Consider the following 22,827-nt stretch of genomic DNA (forward strand, 5'->3'; position numbering starts at 1 on the left):
TCTATATGCTTGGCTTTCTTCATGGGATAATAACTTACAGATCATGTTATATATTTACTCAGGTTCCTTTTTGTTTAAGGTTCAGAAACCACTACACTGTGAGAGTTAGATGCAACGCCGTAGCCTATAAGCTAGATCAGCTTAAACGGCAGTATTTTGAGCAACGGAATTGTAAGAGATGAATATGTTACAATAAGTTTGAAGTGAAGATATACAGTAGAGTCAATAGATAAAATAAAGAAATAGATAAAAATAAAGAACACTTGAAGGGAAGGGGACCTGAGAGCAGCAGATATACAGACAGTTTATACAGTGTCCTATGAAAAACTATCTGAAGTATGGGGAAGACAGGTGCAGGAGAGAAGGATCAAAGGAAAATGCTGGATAGGGTCATATTCAAGAAGTCTTTGAAGGAGAGTAAGGCCTCAGGAATAGATGGTTACATGACATGGTTTTATAAAATATTTAGGGACTGTTTCATAGGATTGGTAACAGTGATATTTAATATAGTGCTATGAGGGATGCCATTGCAACAGCAGAGAACACTTTGAAGTGGTGACTGAGTTATATTTTGTGAGCACAATATAAGTATTATATTGTTTCTTTTTCCTTCTGCTGCAGGAGAATGCTTTGATATGACAACTGAGTTTCAATGGTAAAGCAAATTCCTAATAGGATATAATTATACATTGATATAAGATAGTCTTGAACTCCTGAGGAAGGTATCTTATTGGCACTAAAACCCTGGCCATGTTGAGTCATGAGACCTATCCTATTCCTTAACTTCTGAATAAAGATCCCAGGAAGAACCATCCCTCTACCCCTACTTTTTATTGACTGATTTTATTTACATAGGGGGCTTTCTCCCACTCTTATGTAGCATTGAACTAGACTGTTTCCCATATATTTACTAAAATAAAACCTCTTCCATCTTTTATACTTTAGTTTCATATTTTGATTTTTAAAAACCCATTAATGTCAAGTCAATTTCCTTTACTTAAGATATTTTATTAATGCCCATTCTTAAAAATCCAGTTTGGGGGAATATGATCTTTCTAATTAGACCAATTGCAAGCATCCAGGTATTTTCAAACATGCTGGAGGCTTTAATAGCCATTCAACTAATAGATCTGGATGATTACAATGACATTGCACCCTTCACAGTAAAGCTTTCAAAAGGGAGTCAGTACCACAATTCTCCTAGGCACATTGGTTAATGAAATTAGAATCTTATTGAGTAGAGGTCGTCAATCTATTGTGTTCATTTCATTTATCATCCTCATTTGGCATGACAGATTATACCATTTTATTATGCAGCATACACATGGCTTTACAAAAAACCCTTATTCCCACAGCAAAAGTAAATAAAATAAAGGTCTGTCCTGCATATGCATTTTCTACACAGATTCAAGTATTAGAATGAAGGGCTGTTTATAATTGAAAGTAAAATGACAAACTGCAATAACCTGTACAGAGGATAGATAAAAATATTGCTATAAACATCTATTCTTCAGGTAAGATACCTAGCTAGTCCAATAAGACATACATTTCTTTAGACTAATTCAGCCATAAGGACAAAACCATATTCAGATATATACCAAATTAACCCGCACAACCATGTAACTCTTCTGGAATTGTCCAGATAACATCTTTTGTAATCCACCTTGAACCGCTAGGTAATAGCGGAATAAAAGTCACTAATGTAATGTAATAATGGAAATTCTTCTAACAAATGTATCTGTGTTGGCTCTGTCTATGACTTGGGAAGGAAAGGAGAGGGGATAGGCAGTTTGAAAATAGCAATGCCCTAACAGTTCTGTTTCAATGTTTCTTTGAGCAAGTTCTGGAATGCCCTCTCCCACAGAAATGCATATGAAATTTGGTCCTGCTCCATTGTTTTCTGAGTATTATTTTACAGACAGACATTTTCATCCCCTTACATTTTCAACAGATTGCGAGGTTAGAAAGAGCAACAATCCTTAGCAAGTCAGGCCTTAAGTGCTATTTCTTCTTAATTCCAAAAAATTAAAAATAAAAACATAGGCTATTGGAGGGTAACTTTATAACAGAGCACCTAGCTTTGAAGTGAAGAAAATTCCTATTTTAACCTATTCTATAAAGGTACGAGTTAGGCAACTATGTGCTTTTATAAATGCAGCAGAAATTGTGGCTATCCCAAGATCGCAAATAAGCATGGTTGCTCAGAAACAGGTGTAAATGCTATTGTGTAAACAGTGGTGAAGCGAGGGTGGGAGGTGCCCCTCTGCGCCTCCTCTGTGACACTCGCTCCTTCCATACAAACCCCCCTCCCCACTCGCACCCTCCCTTCTCACCCCCATACCTCTTACAATCTTTGCCGACACAAGCAGCTTCTCCAGCCTTCTGCTCACAGTTATTTTTCTACCATATACTCGAATATAAACTGAGATTTTGGGACCAAAATCAAAACATCTCAGAACAGATCCAATACTATATATATATATATAATATATAGTATTGGATCTGTTCTGAGATGTTTGATTTTGTCCATTACAGACATATTCTTTGCATAATTTTATTGTACTTTTCTGTCAATCAAATTTAGCAGAATATAATCCACAGTGTTTTCTTTTTGCCGCTCCGATTAAGGACAGTAGCAATACATGTCTGCAAAGCAAACCTTAAATAAATTTCAGGAAATACTTGATTGCTAGCATCCACATTTGGTAAAAACTGAACTGACACTGTACAAACAAACTCCTTATAATTAACTTCCTTTGGCTCATCCCACTGGGTAGATTGCAAAACAATTTTAATATACAAGATTATGTGTTTCAGAAGAACATAAAAACCTAGTGAACTGGATGCTGAGTTCTTTCAACTCCATCATGCATTTGAAGTTCCCTAAGGAGTTTCAGACAAAGAGCTGTTATACTGCTGCCTTTTCCTTATAAAAATTAGTTTAATCCATCATCATGAAAAAGTGCAAGCAACAATCACAGACTCCTTTACATTTTAGAGGAGGTTGGTCCTGGTATTGAAGGGCAGCCAAAGCAATTCAGTGAACACAATAGAATCAATACAATGTTTTCCATGGCTTTATACACCCTCTTAAACTGACTACATTCCAAATCACAAAAGCAGGAAACAAACATTCATTTCTTAGAACCCAAGTTAGCGTGGAAAACCAATGCAAGACTGGGCAGATGACATTTTCATCTTGAAATTTTTATTTAATCCACTAGCACTGGCAAAATCAGAGTACTGTACTTACTGGTTGAATTGTCTAAATCAGGAGCATCAGAAGTGTGTCCTCCATATCCATGGAGAGAAATATTCTGGAATCCCTGCTCCTAAATTAACCCCAGCTTATAATGGGATGCAATAGAGGCTGGACAGGGCTAGATTCATCATTTCTCAATCAGAAGGAACTATAAATAGGCCTTGCTATCAAGGACCTAAGTCTTCTTTTCAACAAGATTCCTATAAGAAAAGTTTCTAAAAGAAGTTCCTAAAAGAAAAGTCTATAAACCATTAGTAAGGTAGACTTGGGAAATCTACTACTTATTCCTGGGATGAGCAACAAAGTCTGTTTTACCCTTTTAGGATCTTATCAAGTACTTGTGATCAGGATTGGCCACTGTTACAAACAGGATACTGGGCTTGATGGACTGTCAGTCTGTCCAAGTATAGCAATGCTGACATGTTTAACTCTGGGGAGCAAATAAGTTGAAGGAAAATTCAAAGTTTAAATTGCACTGGTTGGTGGTTATAAAGGACAACCTTTGTTGGAAAAATTTAGCCAGCCTCCCTCCCAACAGAAGGCTATGCTCTCCTGGGCCAGTGAAAAGCTTGTCCCTTGCTTTGATTGTAGAACCAGCTGGTTCTTCTGTGGATGGGACTAACATGGACAAAAACTTTAGTGCTAGGACTTCAAGACGGTGGAAACTTATATCTTTAATGGTAATGGGTTCACCAACTAGGCACACTCGAGAACCTCCTATTAGAGGACGACATAGATGGAGGCTTCCGAGAGAAGGACTGAATGGTGTCAGTATGTTGCTTGATGAGGGCCACGACCTCCTCCAGCTTGTCCCCAAAAAGATTATCTCCTCATCATGGTATGCCTGCTAACCTCTCTTGAACTGCTGGTTCCAGGTCAGAGATGTGCAGCCATGAGAGTCCACATTCATAGCAGACAAACTGGATGCAATATCAAAGGTGTCATAATTGCCCTGGTCAGATATGTCCTGCACTGCAGCTGCTCTTTGGCCATCTGGTGAAGCTCAATGGCCTGTTCCTGAGGGAGAGAGTCCACAAGACCAAGCTTACTAAACACCAGACTTCAAGTATATGCTTATGTATAGCTGGTAGATCTGGATTTGATTCATGAGCATCGAGACCTGATAAAGTTTCCTCCCAAACAAGTCCAGGATCTGACCCTCTCTACCTGGAGGAGATAAGGCTTGAGTCCTGGAACTTCTGGTTATTTGAAGGCAGATTTGACTACTAGGAAGTGGTGAGGCAATTGCATTCTCTCAAATCCAGGAGCCTTCCAGATACAATACTGAGTATTCATCACCTTTGGTACAACCTGCACTAAGAAGGGAGATTCCCAAATTCTACTCAAGCGCTTCCTTAAGGATAGGGTATAACAGATCTGTGACCCCTTCCTTTGGGAGAAGATTCATAGTCCAGGTCAGATAACATCTCTGCCATAGGCTCCTCCTCCTCCAAAATAAATGGGGTGGCTAAAACCATTTCCTTTACAAAACCTGTGAATGAGAGACTCTCAGGTTGAAATATCACCTCTCTTGAGGATGGGTGGGGTCAGAATATAGGTGTGATTAGAATATTTCAGATTTGAAATATGTATCCTGCTAGAGCTGGTATTAGGCATAACTGGGGACTGCAAAGTCCAGGCTGTGCTTCTTTAGCTTCCAGCTGGCTTAGGGCTCTCTCTCTGACTCCCCTAACATTATTTTTGCCATGTGTGACTAATGTATTCTGTTAGCTTGATTTTTCTGTGTAGCATTCTGTAGTAATTTGGTTTGTTCAGTTTTCACAATACTGAAGGGGCTATTTGTAAAGGGAGGGGAGATGGGTTTTGTTGAACCTTGCTCTGTTTTATTTGTATTTATAAAATGACAATTGTCAGAGGAGAAGCTTTCGCCCACACACGCGCGACTGCAGGGCGGCACAGGCAGGCTTCACCGGCATCAGTTTCTTTTCTAAAGCGCCGAAGGTAAGGGGGAGGGAGGGAGATAGATTTGGCTGGAGGGAGGGAGGGAAGGAGCCACGCTTGATCGGTGACCGCACGCCTTCCCTCACTTAAGTTTCTTTACACCGCGAAGGTAAGGGGGAGGGAGGGAGATTCTCGGGATGCTGAAAGGAGGTGAGGTGGCGAGAGGGAAGGGTGGATGCTGCGGGGACGGAGCGGTGAAGGGAATGGTGGGTTCGGGGATGGGGCGGTGAAGGGGATGGCAGGGATGGGGCGGTGAAGGAGATGGTGGTCCAGTGACGGGGACAGAATTTTTCCCCATGTCATTCTCTAGTCTACTTGTCCTTGGAGAATATCAATGTTTCCTGATGTTTCTAAATGGACTAATTCCAGGAGAAAGCAAGCTTCTTCAATTTAGAAAACAGATTGTAAATTTGGGGGGTAAAGTTCAATTAAGATACCCGTATAAATGTGTGATTTTGTGGGAAAATTTTACATTGTTTATGGTACTTCTCAGGTACAATTCTTCAATTAACCTTTCCCCTCTTCCATTTTCTGTATTGTTTATCTGATAGTCTTATTTATTATAAGAGGCACTATCTTTCTCCTGAATCCAAATTAATCTTGCTGTTGTCCTGCTAAATTCCTTAGTGGATGGCACCTTCTCTAACTTCACTTTTTGTTGTCATATGATGTGATTTTATTTGGGACATCGTTGAAACCTAAAAGTCCAATTGACAAAAATAAAGATAGACTTCTTCTTATAATGACTGGGGTAGCCATAAAACTAATCACAAGAAATTGGAAAAATTGGGATAGACTGAATTTTACTTTTTGGTGGGAAACAATTTGTTTATATTACCGTTATGAAAGAATGTTAGCGGAGCAATCTGGGAAAATTAGGAATTTTAAAGAAATTTGGAGTCTATTGGAGTCATTTGTTAAACACCTTAATTAATAGTATTCACCTACCAGATTTGATCTTAGTTCCACATGCATCCAGGAATGGGGGGAGGGATGGGTAAATTGTTTCAGTAATTTGCAAGTATGTAAGTGCTGTTTATTGAATTTTTGAATGTATATTTGTTGCACTTTTTATATGCTTAAAAAAATCAATAAAAATTAAAAAAAGCATGGGACAAGCATGTGGGATCTTTTAGGTAGAGGAGAAGATAGTGGATACTATGGATGGGCAGATCAGATGGGCCACTCGGCCTTTATCAGCCATCATGTTTCTATGCTTATCTCAAAACCTGTATTAACAGATTGCAAAGTGAATAAAATACCAATTTACAGGTTATTGCAGAAACTTCAGATGGGGGTTTGAAAACCTCTGAATGCTGTTTTGGCAGTAAGTAACTAGAGCAGTGCTTACCAGGGTGAATAATAATAATTAAAAAAAAAAAAAAATGAATGAATTTTTTTAAAATAAATTTTTTTTATTTAAATTGGAATTTTTTTAATGCTTTTTTTGATAGAAACTCTATCTAAAGATAATTTTATATTTAAGAAACATTGTACAAAAGTTAATCATCATGAAATAAGGATTAGTTTTTAATTATGTATATTCATTCAATGATTAAATTTTTTGGTAAATCAATCCATAATGTCACAGGCATGTTTTAAATCAAGTCTTTCTGACTAGTGATTTAAATCCTGATTTAAATCAAATCCACCCTGCTGCTTACCTATCTTTGTGGCCACTACACCACGATCACAATCAAATGTGATGATTCCATCCACCCTGCCTCTTCCCCCCAGAGTAACAAAAAGCAAAGTTGCTTACCTGTAAGATGTTCTCCGTAGACAGCAGGGGAATGCAGCCACACTTGATGGTGAAGTCTCTGACTGAGCCTAATGATATCGGTACTCTCCCCTAGCTATAGTAAGCCTATGAGCTTATTGAGCATGTGCAGGATTGCCCTACTCTTGAGCCCCTCCCCTCTGCCTATCAGTTTTGTTCCTAGCATTAGAAGAGGAGACGAGGGGATGGAGGGTGGGCAAGTGTGGCTGTATTCCCCTGCTGTCTACGGAGAACACCTGTTACAGGTAAACAACTTTGCTTTCTCCGGAGACAGGCAGGGGATATGCAGCCCCACTTGAAGGTGAGTCCCAAGCTGAAAAAGCATATGGGAGGAGGATAACAGTCTATAATTCAAACATAAAACTGATTGTTAAAAGCAAATATCTGGAGCTAAAGTGTGGTCCAAGCAGCACTGCATTGTAAAATTATGCACTAAAGACTAGGTTGCTGATTTGGAAATACCCTAGATTGGGGTGAATTTCAAGTTGGCTATTGGAGCCGCTGTAGCTCGTAGTTGATGCCCCACCAGGGGGTTGAATATGAGCTCTTGTGCAGCAAAAATGAATGCACTGTAGACCAAAATGCAGCTTCAGAAAAGCTCCTGAATAAGAATTAAGATGAAAATTTGCCATGCAGAAGCTGTAGGTCGCTCTCCATGATCCACAATTGACACAGGAGGGATCAGGTGTGCTCTGGGGTAGCACGAATTAACACAACGTACTATCGGAGAGGAGAGAAAGAGTTCTTTCTCTGTTCTATCATATTGCATTTTATTGTTTTTTGTTTTCTTGTGTTCCTCAGTAGCTGATGTAGGGGAAACGAAGAACTGATTTGGTTGGCAAACTGAGTAGTAGTCTAGAGGTAAAAACATAATGCTCCTCTGCAGTGGACAGCATGGAGACCTTGGTCTGCTGGAGAGGAATGCAAAGGAAGAAACAACGATGATAAAGTAATAGATTGGTGTAGATGAAAATCTGTACCAAGTGTAGGAAAGAATCTGGGATGAGTTCGAAAAAAAAAAAATACTCTAGTAGGAAAAATGTATGAGATAAGTAGAATAAGTAAGTCATGCTTGAAGTTTACTACATCCTCAAGTGAAGTCGAAAGCAGTGAGACAAAACTAATGTCCCAGAAAAGAACATAATGGAAACAGATTCCAAAGATTTAGAAAGGAATTGGACTTTGATATCTACCCCTAATGGTAGGTCCCACACTGGAGGAGGGTCTTTTATTGGAGACCGAAGGGACCAGTATCTCAGAGAATGAAATCAAGTGGACAATAAAGAGGAAAAACTGTTTGTGAACTTGCACCCGGATGGAATAAATGTACCCATGTAAGCTGAGAGGACTTGTCAGTATGTTTAATAAACTGCGGAGATTGGAATGTAAGAAATGGCTGTTCTACTGAAAAAGAAGAGAGGAATGATCTTCTAAGGGAAATAGCGGAGCATCCTGAAGGTTCTGCAGGCAATTTTTTTTTAGCACTGGATGTTCTTAGAATATTAGATGTATGCCTCATACGTCTGATTACTACATGTAAAGCCCCCAATGGATCATTATAAATGCTGTCTTTTTCTTATCATGACTGGAATAGCCATGCAGATGGTTACCCGAAACTGGAAGAATTCTGATCGTCCACATTTCCCGTTCTGGTAGGCAAATCTGTTTGGGGCACAGTAATTTATTTAAATTGGTTTGGGGCCCATTGACATAATAATAATAATAACTTTATTTTTCTATACCGCCATAGTCAATCGACTTCTAGGCGGTTTACAGTGTAAGAAGGCTGGACAATCAGCGAATAACAAGAGGTCTCAATACAATACAATAAGTCAACATACAATACAATACAATACAATACAATGATTCTGTATACAATACAGTACCATATAGTACGAGTCTAACTACAATATAATACAGAAATCTGAACACAATACAATACATAAGTCTGAATACAATACAATACATAAGTCTGAATATAATACTATACATAAGTCTAAATACAGTATCCTACAATGAGTCTAAATATAATACAATATTGTAGAAGGGAAAGTTACGTATAGTTTGGAGTTCAATTGGTAATGAATGTCTGAGTATTTCTTTAGAACTTCCATTGAGTTGGAGTTCTATGGAAAGCGAATATCTGAATACGTGAGGGGCATCTTTAGAGAAAGAAAGGCGTTTACAGTGAGGGAGTCCTATTGATGGGGGGGACCGTTTTAGTCCGTGAATTTTGCGAATAAGGCGGTTTTGATCGATTTGCGGAATGCACTGTAAGACTGATTAGGTTTATTTATGTAGTTTTTCAGCCAAACTTGCTGTCTGTTCGCTTGGAACTTAAAGGTTCTATCCAGAAATGATTTGTATCTGCAGCCAGTGATCTTTGGGTATGCAAAGATATTTTTGTTTCTGGTCGCTCGTGTGGGGTTGTGTAGGATGAAGTGAGTTTGTAGATATGAGGGTGCTAGTCCCCAGGCTTGCTTGAAACAGGTGCAAGCAAATTTGAATAGTATTCGCGCTTCAATTGGAAGCCAATGCAGTTTTTTATAGTAGGGGCTGATGTGGTCGTTTTTTCTTAGTCCGAAAATTAGTCGAACGGCGGTGTTTTGTATTAATCTCAGTTTTTTTATTGTTTTTTGTGGGATGCCCAGGTAGATGATGTTGCAGTAGTCAAGAATGGATAGGATCTTATATTACTTCACTATAGTAGGTCTTTGAATATGAGCCAGTTTTTGTTTATTTTTGTACACATCCAGGAAGGGGTGGGGGGGGCTATTTCTGTTCTAATTTGGTCTTTTAATATTTACATTTGGGGTGGGTGGGAGAATACTACTAATTCAAATAGGGTATGGTTATTGGGAAAATTAATGCTTCTGTGTTTATGTTGGTTGGTTATGTATATTTGTAAGTTAAATGTGCTTTATTGACTCATTATATGTGATATTTTTGTGTATTGCACTATTGAAGTTTGGAAAATCAATAAAGAATTATAAAAAAAAGATAAAAAAGAATATCAGATTAGATAGGCAGTGTAGAAAACTTGTTTGGAACTGGCTCTGTTACTAAAGTAGTTTACCAGCTAATCACCATGGAGATGGGACAGTGTCAATGCTCTTAAATATGAGCTCGAAATCAGCTGGTATGAGGTTATCTCAGCAGTTCCTGAGAAGCTTATAAGAGTATGTGTTGGTATAAAATGGCAGAAGGCTGGTGAAACTTATGTTCTCAGCTGTAGTATTGTTCAAGATAGTACGCTGTGCAGAAGTAGCTGTTATCCTTAATGCGCTTCATTGCTAAAGATATAGATATATAGATATTAAGGGACCTGCGCAGCCTGTGGTAAATTTTGTAGACTGCAAGGGACGTAGCTGTGCAGAGGAGGATAGGTGAGGTTATATCCTGTGAAACTGAAATTTTTATTTTTTTCTCAAGTGTATGTCAAATAACCACTCGTTTGGGGTTGTTTTTGTTTTGTTTTCTTGTTTTAATATATATTTGAGTATTCAGAAGGTATGCAGACTGTCCCTTGGCAGTGTCTGAGGTTTGAGAGTTTAGCATGGCTCTTCATTTAACAATGAAGGGATGTAAAAATGTGACGTGAGGAGAAGGTAGCTGCCTCACAGTTGATCTAAGAGGGAATGAAATGTAGATGGTTTCTCGAAGATATGATTGGTGGCACGTAAGGTGCACAGGAAAGATAGCATCTTCTGGCCCTGTAAGAGAGATGAAAAGCATGGAAAGTCCGCTAGGATTGAATAAGGGAAAGGAACTCCAAGGTAACTCTATGGGGATGTGAGCAACCACAGTGACCAATGAGAATCCGTTGAAGTGCAACATGTGTTAGAAATTGGATCTGAAACAAGGGTACAAGTGCTCTGATCCAGCGTACTAATGTAAAAATAGAAAAAATTAGCTGTGTGTCTGAATTCAAAAGGGTTTGGGATAGGCACGTGAGATCTCTGAGAGAGAAAGAGATAATGGTTACTGCGGATGGACAGACTGGATGGGCCATTTGGCCTTTATCTTCCATCATGTTTCTATGTAAGTGTGGAAAAACCTCCAAAGTGCTGAGGGCTCAAATTGAAGTAGTAAATAGAAGAGATGAAAGATAATGAAGTACATTGCAAGTTGATCAAATTGAAATTAATTCAGAATGTCAAAGGCATGTCCTGCCAAAAGAATAAACCATATCGAAGAAAGCACAGAAAGTGTATGCCACTGTAGAGAAGTTTGAAAGAAACAACCCCTGTGTCCAACTGAATAGAGCAACTAAAGAAAGTGAAGCTATCCAGTAGCCATGCCCTATTCTTGAGGTATGGGCTAAGCTGTGGTAAAGAAAAAACATAGTTGGGGTTTGGATTTTTTTTTTCTATGTATTGAGGCACTGCTATCCATTTACCATTCTGAAAAAGATTGGACTAAAGATAGGGAAATGCATACATTATATATTGAACAGCAACATATTGTACTTGCGTTGAAAGAGAATACTGCAAGCTAATGCTGTTTGGCAAGATAAAAAGCACCAAGGAAGTGCAGGATCTGGACTCCGAAGAGTACTAGCAAATAAATCAGGTTACGTGTGCTGTGGCCTGGCTTTTCCTGAACTGTGGTACAGCACCTCCTACGCCACCGGAACCACAGAAGGTAGGGTGGTATGAGCTGAAGAGCTGATTTGAGCATCCCCTGCAGTAGCTACTGTCAGTCCTGAATAGGGGGAGGTAGTCACATTGATGAGGGTAGTGACAAGGATGTAGATCGAGGCAATACCTACTTGATTTGGAGGAGGACCATAAAACCGAGACTACCTCTGTTGAGTCAAGGTCATTGTGGATAATTCACCTTACCTGGCAGGCCAAAACAGGACCTTGAGGGGAGGGAGCAGAATGTCCAGGTTTTTAATTTTAATTTTTAATTTCCATCCACATTTAGAACCCACCAGCTTATTCAGTGGCATCTCCCCAATGAGATAAAAAAGAGAGAGAGAGAGCCACTGCCACTCATGAATTAGAACTCCATATCTAGTATGCTGCTACCGTAATGAAAATAAAAAAGCAATTCAGCAGCAGGAGCTTCAGGGTACTTAGTTAATAATTATCATATTATAAGTATTAATAATATATAGATTTCCCTTTTTTTTTTAAACTTGCAGCGATAGGTTTCCCTCCTCTTGTGGAGTCAAAATAGGGCCCCGAGGGGAGGGAACAAGTGAAGAAGAACATGGCCCAATAAAATCTTCTCAACGGTGCGGCCTGCAGAGTCCCTGCTCAGGAACCACCATCCCAATGTGGCTTTCCTATTAGCTGCAGAAAGCACCAATGGTCAGGTCCAAATACTTACCTGGGAGATCTGGGAGATGCCTCATATTATTGATTGCCGCCAATGCTGGGGTGCAACCAGTTGAGGTGGACTGGCACTTCCCTACCCCGCTGGACTGAATCAGAACCTTGAGGGGAGGGAGCCAAAAGGAATCTTCTGCTGCCGTGCCGGAGCCTTGGCGGATGTAGGCTGCCCTCCCCCGCCGGAACCGAAGCAGGGCCCTGAGGGGAGGGAGCCAAAAATACCTTTTGCTTTGCCGGTATGCTAACTATTTCAGCGCGAAGCTTCTTCTTCATATGAGTTGCTGCCAGTGCTGGGACATTGTTATCAGCCCGGCTGAGGCGGAACAGCACTTCCCTCCCCCGCCAGACCAAAGTAGGGACCTGAAGGGAGGGAGCCAAAGGAATCTTCTGCTGCCTCGACAGTGCTAAAACTTTTTTGTCAGCGTTGGCGGATGTACTCTGCCCTTCCGAAGCAGGGCCTGAGGGAGGGAGCCATAAAAATCAGCTGTTTCTTCACCGGCATTTTCTCCGTGGTGGTTTGTAGCAACATCGGAGGCGTAGACATCTTAACTGCCAAAGTGGGGCTGGCAAGTCTATAAGGGCAACAGACCTGTGCTTGTTCTGAAGAACGTCTTGTTAGGTTTTCGCTCTGTCTTTTTTTTTTTTTTAGCGATTGTCGTTCTAGTCAAAAATACTTACAATTAGTTGTCACAGGCAAAAAACTGGCAGTTGAAGATATCAGTTTCCCTGTCACCAAAGAACTATGAGAAACAGGTCAGAATTTCACACTCTTTGTTTTTTTTCTTTGTAATTATTGCCCTAAGGGCTAGAAAGCCAAGGCTTTCCTGACTAAAAACTACTTTTTCTTTTTTCCTATTAATATTTTTCTCTGAGAAAGGGGAGAGCCGTGATTGTACAGGAACGGGTCAGAAAAAAAACTGACAGGCAGAGGGGAGAGGCTCGAGTAGTAGGGCAATACTGCACATGCTCAGTAAGCTGAAAGCTAGGGGACAGTACCAATGTCATTAGACTCAGAGACTTCACCATCAAGTGGGGCTGCATATTCCCTGCCTATCTCTGGAGAATGATGCATTTATGGAAAGCTCACCCAGATTATAACCCCAACAGCAGATTTTGTGACCCCCATTTGGAAAGCTCTGTTCTAGGGGAAAACTTCCTTCTTATCAAAGATTGCAAAGTACTGCAGAGCAGAATTTAACTGGTTTAGAAGAAAGAGAGGCTCTTTTACTAAGCCACATCAGACTCTAACATATGCCTATCACAGCAAAAAAATTGAGTACTGCGGAACATGCTCTGAAATATATCTTCACTAGACATGTACTAAAACATATATTAAAAATTGGAGGGAGGGGGCATGGGCAGAGGGCACTGTTCCCTCTAAGCTGTGCACTTGTGCACGCGCACACAACTTGCCGAACCCGCGCACAAAAATTAAAATAGCGTGCACAAAAAAATAAAGTTTTGCCTAAAATGATTTTCATTGCTAAAATGAAATGTTGCAGAAGATCAGCTGTTCCAGTTTCCCATTTATCACATTTATTGAAGCGCTATAATATAAATTTTAAGTCATTAACGTGATTCCGTTATCTTTGGCAGTTGAACTTGACACGTCACATGCCCCATAGGGCCATAGCCTATGGCCCATAGGATATGAAACACTTCCAATTCTTTGACTTCCTGAAGTTCCGCCATATTGTTTATTTCGTGGAATCGTAGTGTGCAGCGTGGTACTACGGTTGTATAACTGTATTCATTTATTAAATTGCAACCAGATATAACTCTTAAAATGTCTAAACCGCGAATGGTGAAAAGTGTAAAACGCAAGAGAGCTGCAACAGCTTTTAAGTCTGAATGGCTTGAAGAAATTGTTGAAATGGAGATACCGGAATTTCGAAATACAATGCATGTTCAACTGAGTGAAATATTTACCTATGACGAAGACGATGGTGTTGTGTGTTGTTAGTGTCAAGATACCAAAGCAACTGGAAAATTCACTACTGGAAAAATATGGGATGATGTTTGGAAACTGGACTTTCTGAAACGCCATCTATCAAGTAAATCTCATACCGACAGTATTAGGAAACTCAGAAGTAAAAATCTGAATTTAAGAGGGGGACTGGTTAACATGTTGCTTGAAAGCCCAACCAAAAAAAGAAAACAGGCAAATTAGTAATGAACAGAAGCGTTCCAGTCCTGATGAAATTAAGGTTCTTGTCGACAGTGTTGTGCTGGCCATTAAGATGAATATCTCAATGCTCTCTGTTCAAGATATCAATGAGCACATGGCGAAGTATGTTAGTATACCTGATAGCTGGAGAAGCAAAAACTATGCGTTTGAATTTCTTGGAATTATCAATGGCATCATGCAAGATGATCATATGGCAGACATTAAATTAGCAACGTATCATATGTTAACTGTTGATGAAAGCACAGACATTTCTGTCAACAAGTACTTAATATTCTACTTTAAACAAGTACTTAATATTCTACTTTAAGTATCGGCCAGTCAATTCAAATGAGTATAGGACATCATTTGGTGGGATGCTACAGTTGGAAGCATGTGATGCTACATCAATAGTAACAGCAATTAGGGAATTCTATAGGAAACATGAACTTGACCTGAATAAAATGGTTATGTTCACCTCTGATGGTGCCTCTGTTATGTTAGGCAAAATAGATGGTATTGCAGCACATTCCACATTTAGTGCAGCAACATTGTGTTGCAGATCGGGAAGATTTGGGACTTTCTGATTCATGGAAAGAAGTAAAATTGATGAAAGAAGTAGAAACTGTAATGAGAACTGTGTACACGGTGTTCTGTCGGTCTTCTACTAAATGATGCAAATTTCAAGAAATAGCAGATGCACCTGAATGTGAATCAATTGCTTTCAGACCTCTGAATGAAGTGCGCTGGTTATCTAGACACTTTGCACTTAAAGCAATTATTCGAAATTATGATTCCCTGTTAAAATATTTTGAAGAAGACAAAGATAATGATCCTATTGCAAAGTACTGCTATAAGAAGCTGAACAGTGAACAATTTCATATTACACTTGAAGTTCTGAATGATGTCTTATCAGAACTGGCTTCCTTAACCATGGCATTTCAAAAACGTGGTATGACACCATTGGAAGCTTGAACAAACAAACCAAAAAACTGCAGACTTTGTACACGATGCAGGCAGACCATTGGAAGCTTATCATCTTGCACAGGGTAAATTGAAAAAACTTCGAATGCAATACTTAGGCGACAAGGTTAAGTGGAGTGATAAAGTCAACAGTCTTCTTGACAACAGGATGAGGTCTGGAGAAAAAGTTTCAGTGGATACTAATTCCATATTAACCTTCATCAATATCCTATGTTTGCATCTGGGTGAAAGATTTCCTGAAAATGAAGTTGAGGAATGGTCTGCTTTTGACTGTACAGCAATATCACAATGCGACTTTGACTTCGGAAATGGACATATCAGATCTCTTTGTTTAAAATATAAACAATTTCTTCCGGAGGAAAGTGTTATTATTCAGTAATACAATGACTTTAAATTCCTTGTTGCAGAAAAAATCAAAAGCAATCTGATAAACAGCTTTCCAGATATGACGAAATTTGCATTTCAGAATGATCAATTTGCAGATTTAGCAAAATTGATGGACATTGGTGCCACATTCAGCATCTAGTTCAGATTGTGAGTGTGGTTTTAGTCTAATGAACAATTTGAAGACTAAACAAAGGAATCGTTTACATTTAGGGAAGGAACTTCGGGCCGCGTGGGAGCCCAACTCCGCCCCCGAAGCCCCCTGCAGAGCAGCTCACACAGCCCCACTGAAACCGGGAGCTGCTCCAACGAAAAACAGACCCCTGCCGTAGGGAAGGAACTTCGGGCCGCGTGGGAGCCCAACTCCGCCCCCGAAGCCCCCTGCAGAGCAGCTCACACAGCCTCTTCTCTTCAGAGCAGCCCCACTGAAACCGGGAGCTGCTCCAACGAAAAACAGACCCCTGCCGTAGGGAAGGAACTTCGGGCCGCGTGGGAGCCCAACTCCGCCCCCCGAAGCCCCCTGCAGAGCAGCTCACACAGCCTCTTCTCTTCAGAGCAGCCCCACTGAAACCGGGAGCTGCTCCAACGAAAAACAGACCCCTGCCGTAGGGAAGGAACTTCGGGCCGCGTGGGAGCCCAACTCCGCCCCCCGAAGCCCCCTGCAGAGCAGCTCACACAGCCTCTTCTCTTCAGAGCAGCCCCACTGAAACCGGGAGCTGCTCCAACGAAAAACAGACCCCTGCCGTAGGGAAGGAACTTCGGGCCGCGTGGGAGCCCAACTCCGCCCCCCGAAGCCCCCTGCAGAGCAGCTCACACAGCCTCTTCTCTTCAGAGCAGCCCCACTGAAACCGGGAGCTGCTCCAACGAAAAACAGACCCCTGCCGTAGGGAAGGAACTTCGGGCCGCGTGGGAGCCCAACTCCGCCCCCCGAAGCCCCCTGCAGAGCAGCTCACACAGCCTCTTCTCTTCAGAGCAGCCCCACTGAAACCGGGAGCTGCTCCAACGAAAAACAGACCCCTGCCGTAGGGAAGGAACTTCGGGCCGCGTGGGAGCCCAACTCCGCCCCCCGAAGCCCCCTGCAGAGCAGCTCACACAGCCTCTTCTCTTCAGAGCAGCCCCACTGAAACCGGGAGCTGCTCCAACGAAAAACAGACCCCTGCCGTAGGGAAGGAACTTCGGGCCGCGTGGGAGCCCAACTCCGCCCCCCGAAGCCCCCTGCAGAGCAGCTCACACAGCCTCTTCTCTTCAGAGCAGCCCCACTGAAAACCGGGAGCTGCTCCAACGAAAAACAGACCCCTGCCGTAGGGAAGGAACTTCGGGCCGCGTGGGAGCCCAACTCCGCCCCTCGAAGCCCCCTGCAGAGCAGCTCACACAGCCTCTTCTCTTCAGAGCAGCCCCACTGAAACCGGGAGCTGCTCCAACGAAAAACAGACCCCTGCCGTAGGGAAGGAACTTCGGGCCGCGTGGGAGCCCAACTCCGCCCCCCGAAGCCCCCTGCAGAGCAGCTCACACAGCCTCTTCTCTTCAGAGCAGCCCCACTGAAACCGGGAGCTGCTCCAACGAAAAACAGACCCCTGCCGTAGGGAAGGAACTTCGGGCCGCGTGGGAGCCCAACTCCGCCCCCCGAAGCCCCCTGCAGAGCAGCTCACACAGCCTCTTCTCTTCAGAGCAGCCCCACTGAAACCGGGAGCTGCTCCAACGAAAAACAGACCCCTGCCGTAGGGAAGGAACTTCGGGCCGCGTGGGAGCCCAACTCCGCCCCCCGAAGCCCCCTGCAGAGCAGCTCACACAGCCTCTTCTCTTCAGAGCAGCCCCACTGAAACCGGGAGCTGCTCCAACGAAAAACAGACCCCTGCCGTAGGGAAGGAACTTCGGGCCGCGTGGGAGCCCAACTCCGCCCCCCGAAGCCCCCTGCAGAGCAGCTCACACAGCCTCTTCCCTTCAGAGCAGCCCCACTGAAACCGGGAGCTGCCCCAACGAAAATAAAAACCGGATCGACTGCCGCAGGGTAGGAACACCGGCCGCGTGGAAGTCCAATCTCCGCCTCCCCCCCCCCCCGAAGTCCCGAACAGTTCAATCATTTGATCAGATATACAACATAACCCATCTACCACAAAACAACAAGATCTATCTCCCTCACCAATAACAACAGGACAAACGACTTTCAGAATCAGTCCAGACCCCCACCAACTGCCACTAAAGATGAAGCTATCCACTCAAACACATACTCAAGCCACCCTAATAATAATCCTCCTCTTCACCAGCTGGAAAGTAGTAGCAAACAACTTATACACCACACCCACAAGCTCCTCTGTAACCAATTTCCAACTCCATAACGGCAGAACCTTCTTAACAAGAAACTCGAACCACCAGACCAGCACCCAACATTCCATCACCACAACCTGGAGAAAAAGAACAACTCCTCCCAAGACCAAACCTCAACCTCCTCCCAAAACACTCATCTACCCTGAAACGACCCACAAGAATCAAACAGAAACTACTACTCTAACGTGTGCCTACCTAAACATCAGAGCCTTAGGATCCAAAACAGAACATATAAAAAATTGGTTAAAAACCGAAAACCTAGACTGTCTCTTCCTCACAGAAACCTGGTTAACCTCAGACACAGACCCCAGAATAACAGAGGTATGCCCGCAGGGGTACAAAATAACAGTGACCTGCAGAGAGAAAAAAAGAGGAGGAGGACTAGCAATAATATTCAAAGACTCCCTAACCCTAAATATACAAGAAAAAACATCCACCACACAAATGGACTTCCTTGCCTGTCATCTCACAAGCCCCACACTAAAAAACTCACTAGCATGCATGCTCTGTTACATAACCCCGGGAAATTGGACCACAACGAGACCTGAATTTGAAAACTTCATCTACCAAAACTCCTTAACAGCAGAATATAACCTCATCCTAGGAGACCTAAACCTCCACCTAGAAGACCCAAAATCCACACCAGCAAAAAACTGTCTAGCATTTCTCAATGCCTTATCCTTCCAAATCCTAGACCCACAAACCACTCATGAAAAAGGACATCAACTAGACATTGCAGCCTTCATGACCCACCAATCAACCACCCCAGTAATTCAAACACCCAATGGAACCTGGTCCCCATCCCTCTGGTCAGACCACTACACTTACAATTTCAGCATTAACTGGACCAAGAACAAAACCACACCTAAATCCCAAAAAACAACATACACCTCACGCAAACATATCGAGCCAACTGTATTCTGGAAAAAAATAGATGAAACACTCCAGGACTGCGACCCAAAAGACTTCATCTCTCACTGGAATTCTCTAGCCACCAACACCCAGGACGAACTAGCCCCTCTACAAACCAAAACTAGAACCAGTAGAAGATCAGACCAATGGTTTGACAATGATCTGCTCCAACTTAAAAGACAATGCAGAAGATTAGAAAGAAAATGGAGAAAAACAAACCTAGATCAAACGAAAACCGCCTGGAAAAAAACTAACAAACAATATAAAATCCTACTAAAAGACAAGAGAAAAACTCACTACACAAACCTAATAGGCACAGAAACCCAAGATACCAAAAAACTATTCAAAATATTAAAAGACCTAACGGACACCAAACCCTACACGACCACTAACAACAACCCAACCCCCTCAGCCACCCTTCTAGCAAACTATTTCAAGAACAAAATCACTAACGCCAGAGCCACCCTCAACTTTACCCCATCCCACCTAAACGAAATCACAACCCAACCCACGGATAAAGAATCTACTACAGCGGACAGAACATGGTCTCAATTCCCCAACATACAATGGTCCGAATTCAATAAACTCTACAAAAAATACAGCCACGCCTCCTGTGACCTCAACCACTGCCCAGCATATCTCCTTACCACCTCCAGTATAAAATTCCGTACTCTACTTCTGCAATGGATACAAACAACACTCACAGATGGCTTTTTCCCTACTGACTTCAGCGAAATTATCATCACCCCAATTCAAAAAGACCCAAAAGGACCAACAGACCAACCATCCAACTTCAGACCCATTGCCTCTATACCGCTATATGTCAAAATTACAGAAGGCCTAGTAGCCAAACTCCTCACAAACTATCTAGATGACCATAACCTACTCCACCCCATGCAATCAGGATTCAGAACTAACTTCAGCACAGAGACACTCCTGGGCTCCCTTATGGACACAGCCAGACAACACCTCAGCACAGGAAAAAAAATGCTTCTCATACAACTGGACCTAACTGCAGCATTCGACCTAGTTGATCATAACATCCTTCTCCAAATCTTGGATGCAATAGGTATCTCAGATACAGTATATTCTTGGTTTGAAGGCTTCCTAAAATCCAGAACCTACAGAGTAAAATCAAACAAAGAAAAATCAGATCCTTGGTCAAACCCTTGCGGCGTACCACAGGGATCCCCACTATCCCCTACCCTCTTCAACCTATACACTGCCTCTCTCGGGGCATACCTGGATAACCTAGGCATTACCACCTATAGTTATGCGGATGACATCACCATCCTCATACCATATGATCAGCCAAAGACCACCATGACAAACATAATACACCAAACAATAGAAACAGTTACAACCTGGATGAAAGAACACAAACTAAAACTCAACCCAGATAAAACTAAATTCATCCTCCTCGAAAATGACAAAGTCCCAACTATAACCAATTTAAAACTTAACTCAATCAACTATCCAATCCAAACCACCATAAAACTACTAGGAGTGACAATAGACAGATGCTGCACTATGCAACTGCAAATAAATAAAACCATACAGAAATCCTTTGCAATAATGAGAAACCTGAGACAAGTCCGGAAATTCTTTGAAAGATCACAATTCCAGCTCATAGTGCAATCCCTAATCCTAGGATTGCTAGACTACTGCAACATCCTCTACCTCCCCTGCCCTGCCACGATGACCAAGCAACTACAAACAATCCAAAACACTGCTCTGAGACTCATCTACTCACTGAGGAAACATGATCATATCACAGAAGCCTACATCAACTCACACTGGCTACCAATCCAAGAAAGAATATTATTTAAATTCTACTGCATGATATTCAAAACCCTAAATGGAAACAGCCCAGCCTACCTAAACAATCGCCTCATCCAAGCAACCTCAACCAGACATAGAAAAACGCACTCCCCTTTCACACCTCCCCCGATCAAGGAAGTAAAACGGTCAAAACAATACGACGGCCTCCTAGCCACTCAAGCTGCAAGAATGGATAACCAAATCTCCAACCTACTGTTAACCACCCCAGACTACAAGATTTTCAGAAAACAAATAAAAACTATACTCTTCAAGAAAGCCCTGAAACAGTCCTAACCACACCCACCCTTAAAACCTCTTACTCTTAACAACACTTTTACCTATCAAATGCTTTACATATCAAATGCTATCTAATACCCATAATTTCACCACATTCTTACCTCCTAAAGACCTCCACTTCCCTTTGGTAACTCTTTATCCAATGTTTATTACCTTAAAAAATTCTATGTCATCGCTTATTCTACTCCTTTAATTTGTATGTAATTCCTGTTTTTTAGTTGGAATGTAATCCGCCTTGAACCGCAAGGTAATGGCGGAATAGAAATCACTAATGTAATGTAATGTAATGTAATTTAGAGCATTTGGAAATGCTGATGCGTGTTAAGAGTCACCTTCAAGATGGAGGCTCAACAGATCTTGACAGAATTTATTCGGACTAGATAAATATGAAAGATCGCAGCGAAAAACTTTGAAAACTTAATTGCTGTTATTTTCTAAATTTTAAGTATAAAGTACAATGATACCTTATTTATAGGTAGCGCTCAATAAAACATTTCAATGAAACATAATTTATGTTTATTGAAATGAGACTTTATGTTACATAAAGTGTAACTAATATAAATTGTAACTAAAATTACATTGTGTTTTCGTTAATTCAGACTAAACTCAAAGATCTGCCCATAAATGCCCATAACTGAACTCCGGGCCCTCTGGCGATCATTTTTATCGTGCACACAAATTTAGTTTTTCTTTAAAATGTGCACAGATGAAATTTTTTGCACACGCAGCCTATGAAAAATTAGAGGGAACATTGGCAGAGGGTAGGCATTCCTGAGCTAACCAGTGAGCACATGTACATTAATTACCATGTGCTAAACTGGTTAGTGCATGAATACCTTGCAAGCCTTTACTGCTAACAAAACGGATGGCAGTTAAGTGCTCTCGTGGTAAATTTAAAAATGGCCACAGGCTAACAGCAACAGTAGCTCATGGCCTTTAAAACAAAAAAAAAGAAGAAAATCTGCCATTTTACTGCTGAGGTAAGGAAAGACCCAGGTAGGGCGCACTAAGACCACTTTTTGCCACAGCTTAGTAAAAGGGCCTGTACATGTTATCTAAAAGTGTCATTATCACTTCAAAATGGAACTAGAGGACAATTCTGTCTTAAAGAATTTACAATAAAACATTCAAAACAAGATCTGATTAAAGGGTAACCTTTTTTCTATAGTATATGCACTTACAATGAAGCCAAGTTTTTTATAGTCCCTGGTGTACATCGATTTGCGCTTCTCGATATTGCCACCGATGTTGTTAGGTTCAGATTCAACATCAAAAGCTATTCTTCTCAGCTCAAATATGATGTCTCTTTGGGCCTGTAAGAAAAGTTGCACATTTTAGGAAAATAAATCAGAATTTTGTTCTATAAAGGGCACAGCAGCAAAAAAAAAAAACAAAAACAAAACCCTGAGTGAAGACTGCTCTTCCTTGTTTTTTGAAATCTGTCTGCCCTCTGGTGACAGATGAATGGAAATGAAGAACTGACTGATGCATTAGCAGCAAAATTCAAGTATACACTTCCATGGTGATCTTAGGAACCGTTCTTGGCTGGAAGATGCAATTATCATTAGCAAATACGGGCTCTCTCTCTCTCTCTCCT

The 22,827-nt window shown here is 41.5% G+C and overlaps 1 protein-coding gene across 5 annotated transcripts in view; it reads right to left on the bottom strand.

Annotated features, from left to right (window-relative positions):
* ELMO1 (engulfment and cell motility 1) overlaps positions 1-22,827 on the bottom strand; it is a 668,619-nt gene that overhangs the window by 353,497 nt on the left and 292,295 nt on the right. For all 5 annotated transcript variants that reach the window (XM_033930221.1, XM_033930218.1, XM_033930220.1 and 2 more), the window contains one exon: positions 22,412-22,543. In XM_033930221.1, the coding sequence (XP_033786112.1) occupies positions 22,412-22,543 (132 nt within the window). The remainder of the gene's footprint in view (positions 1-22,411; positions 22,544-22,827) is intronic.

This window comes from Geotrypetes seraphini, chromosome 2 (assembly GCF_902459505.1).
Source record: "Geotrypetes seraphini chromosome 2, aGeoSer1.1, whole genome shotgun sequence".
NCBI classification, from domain to species: domain Eukaryota; kingdom Metazoa; phylum Chordata; class Amphibia; order Gymnophiona; family Dermophiidae; genus Geotrypetes; species Geotrypetes seraphini.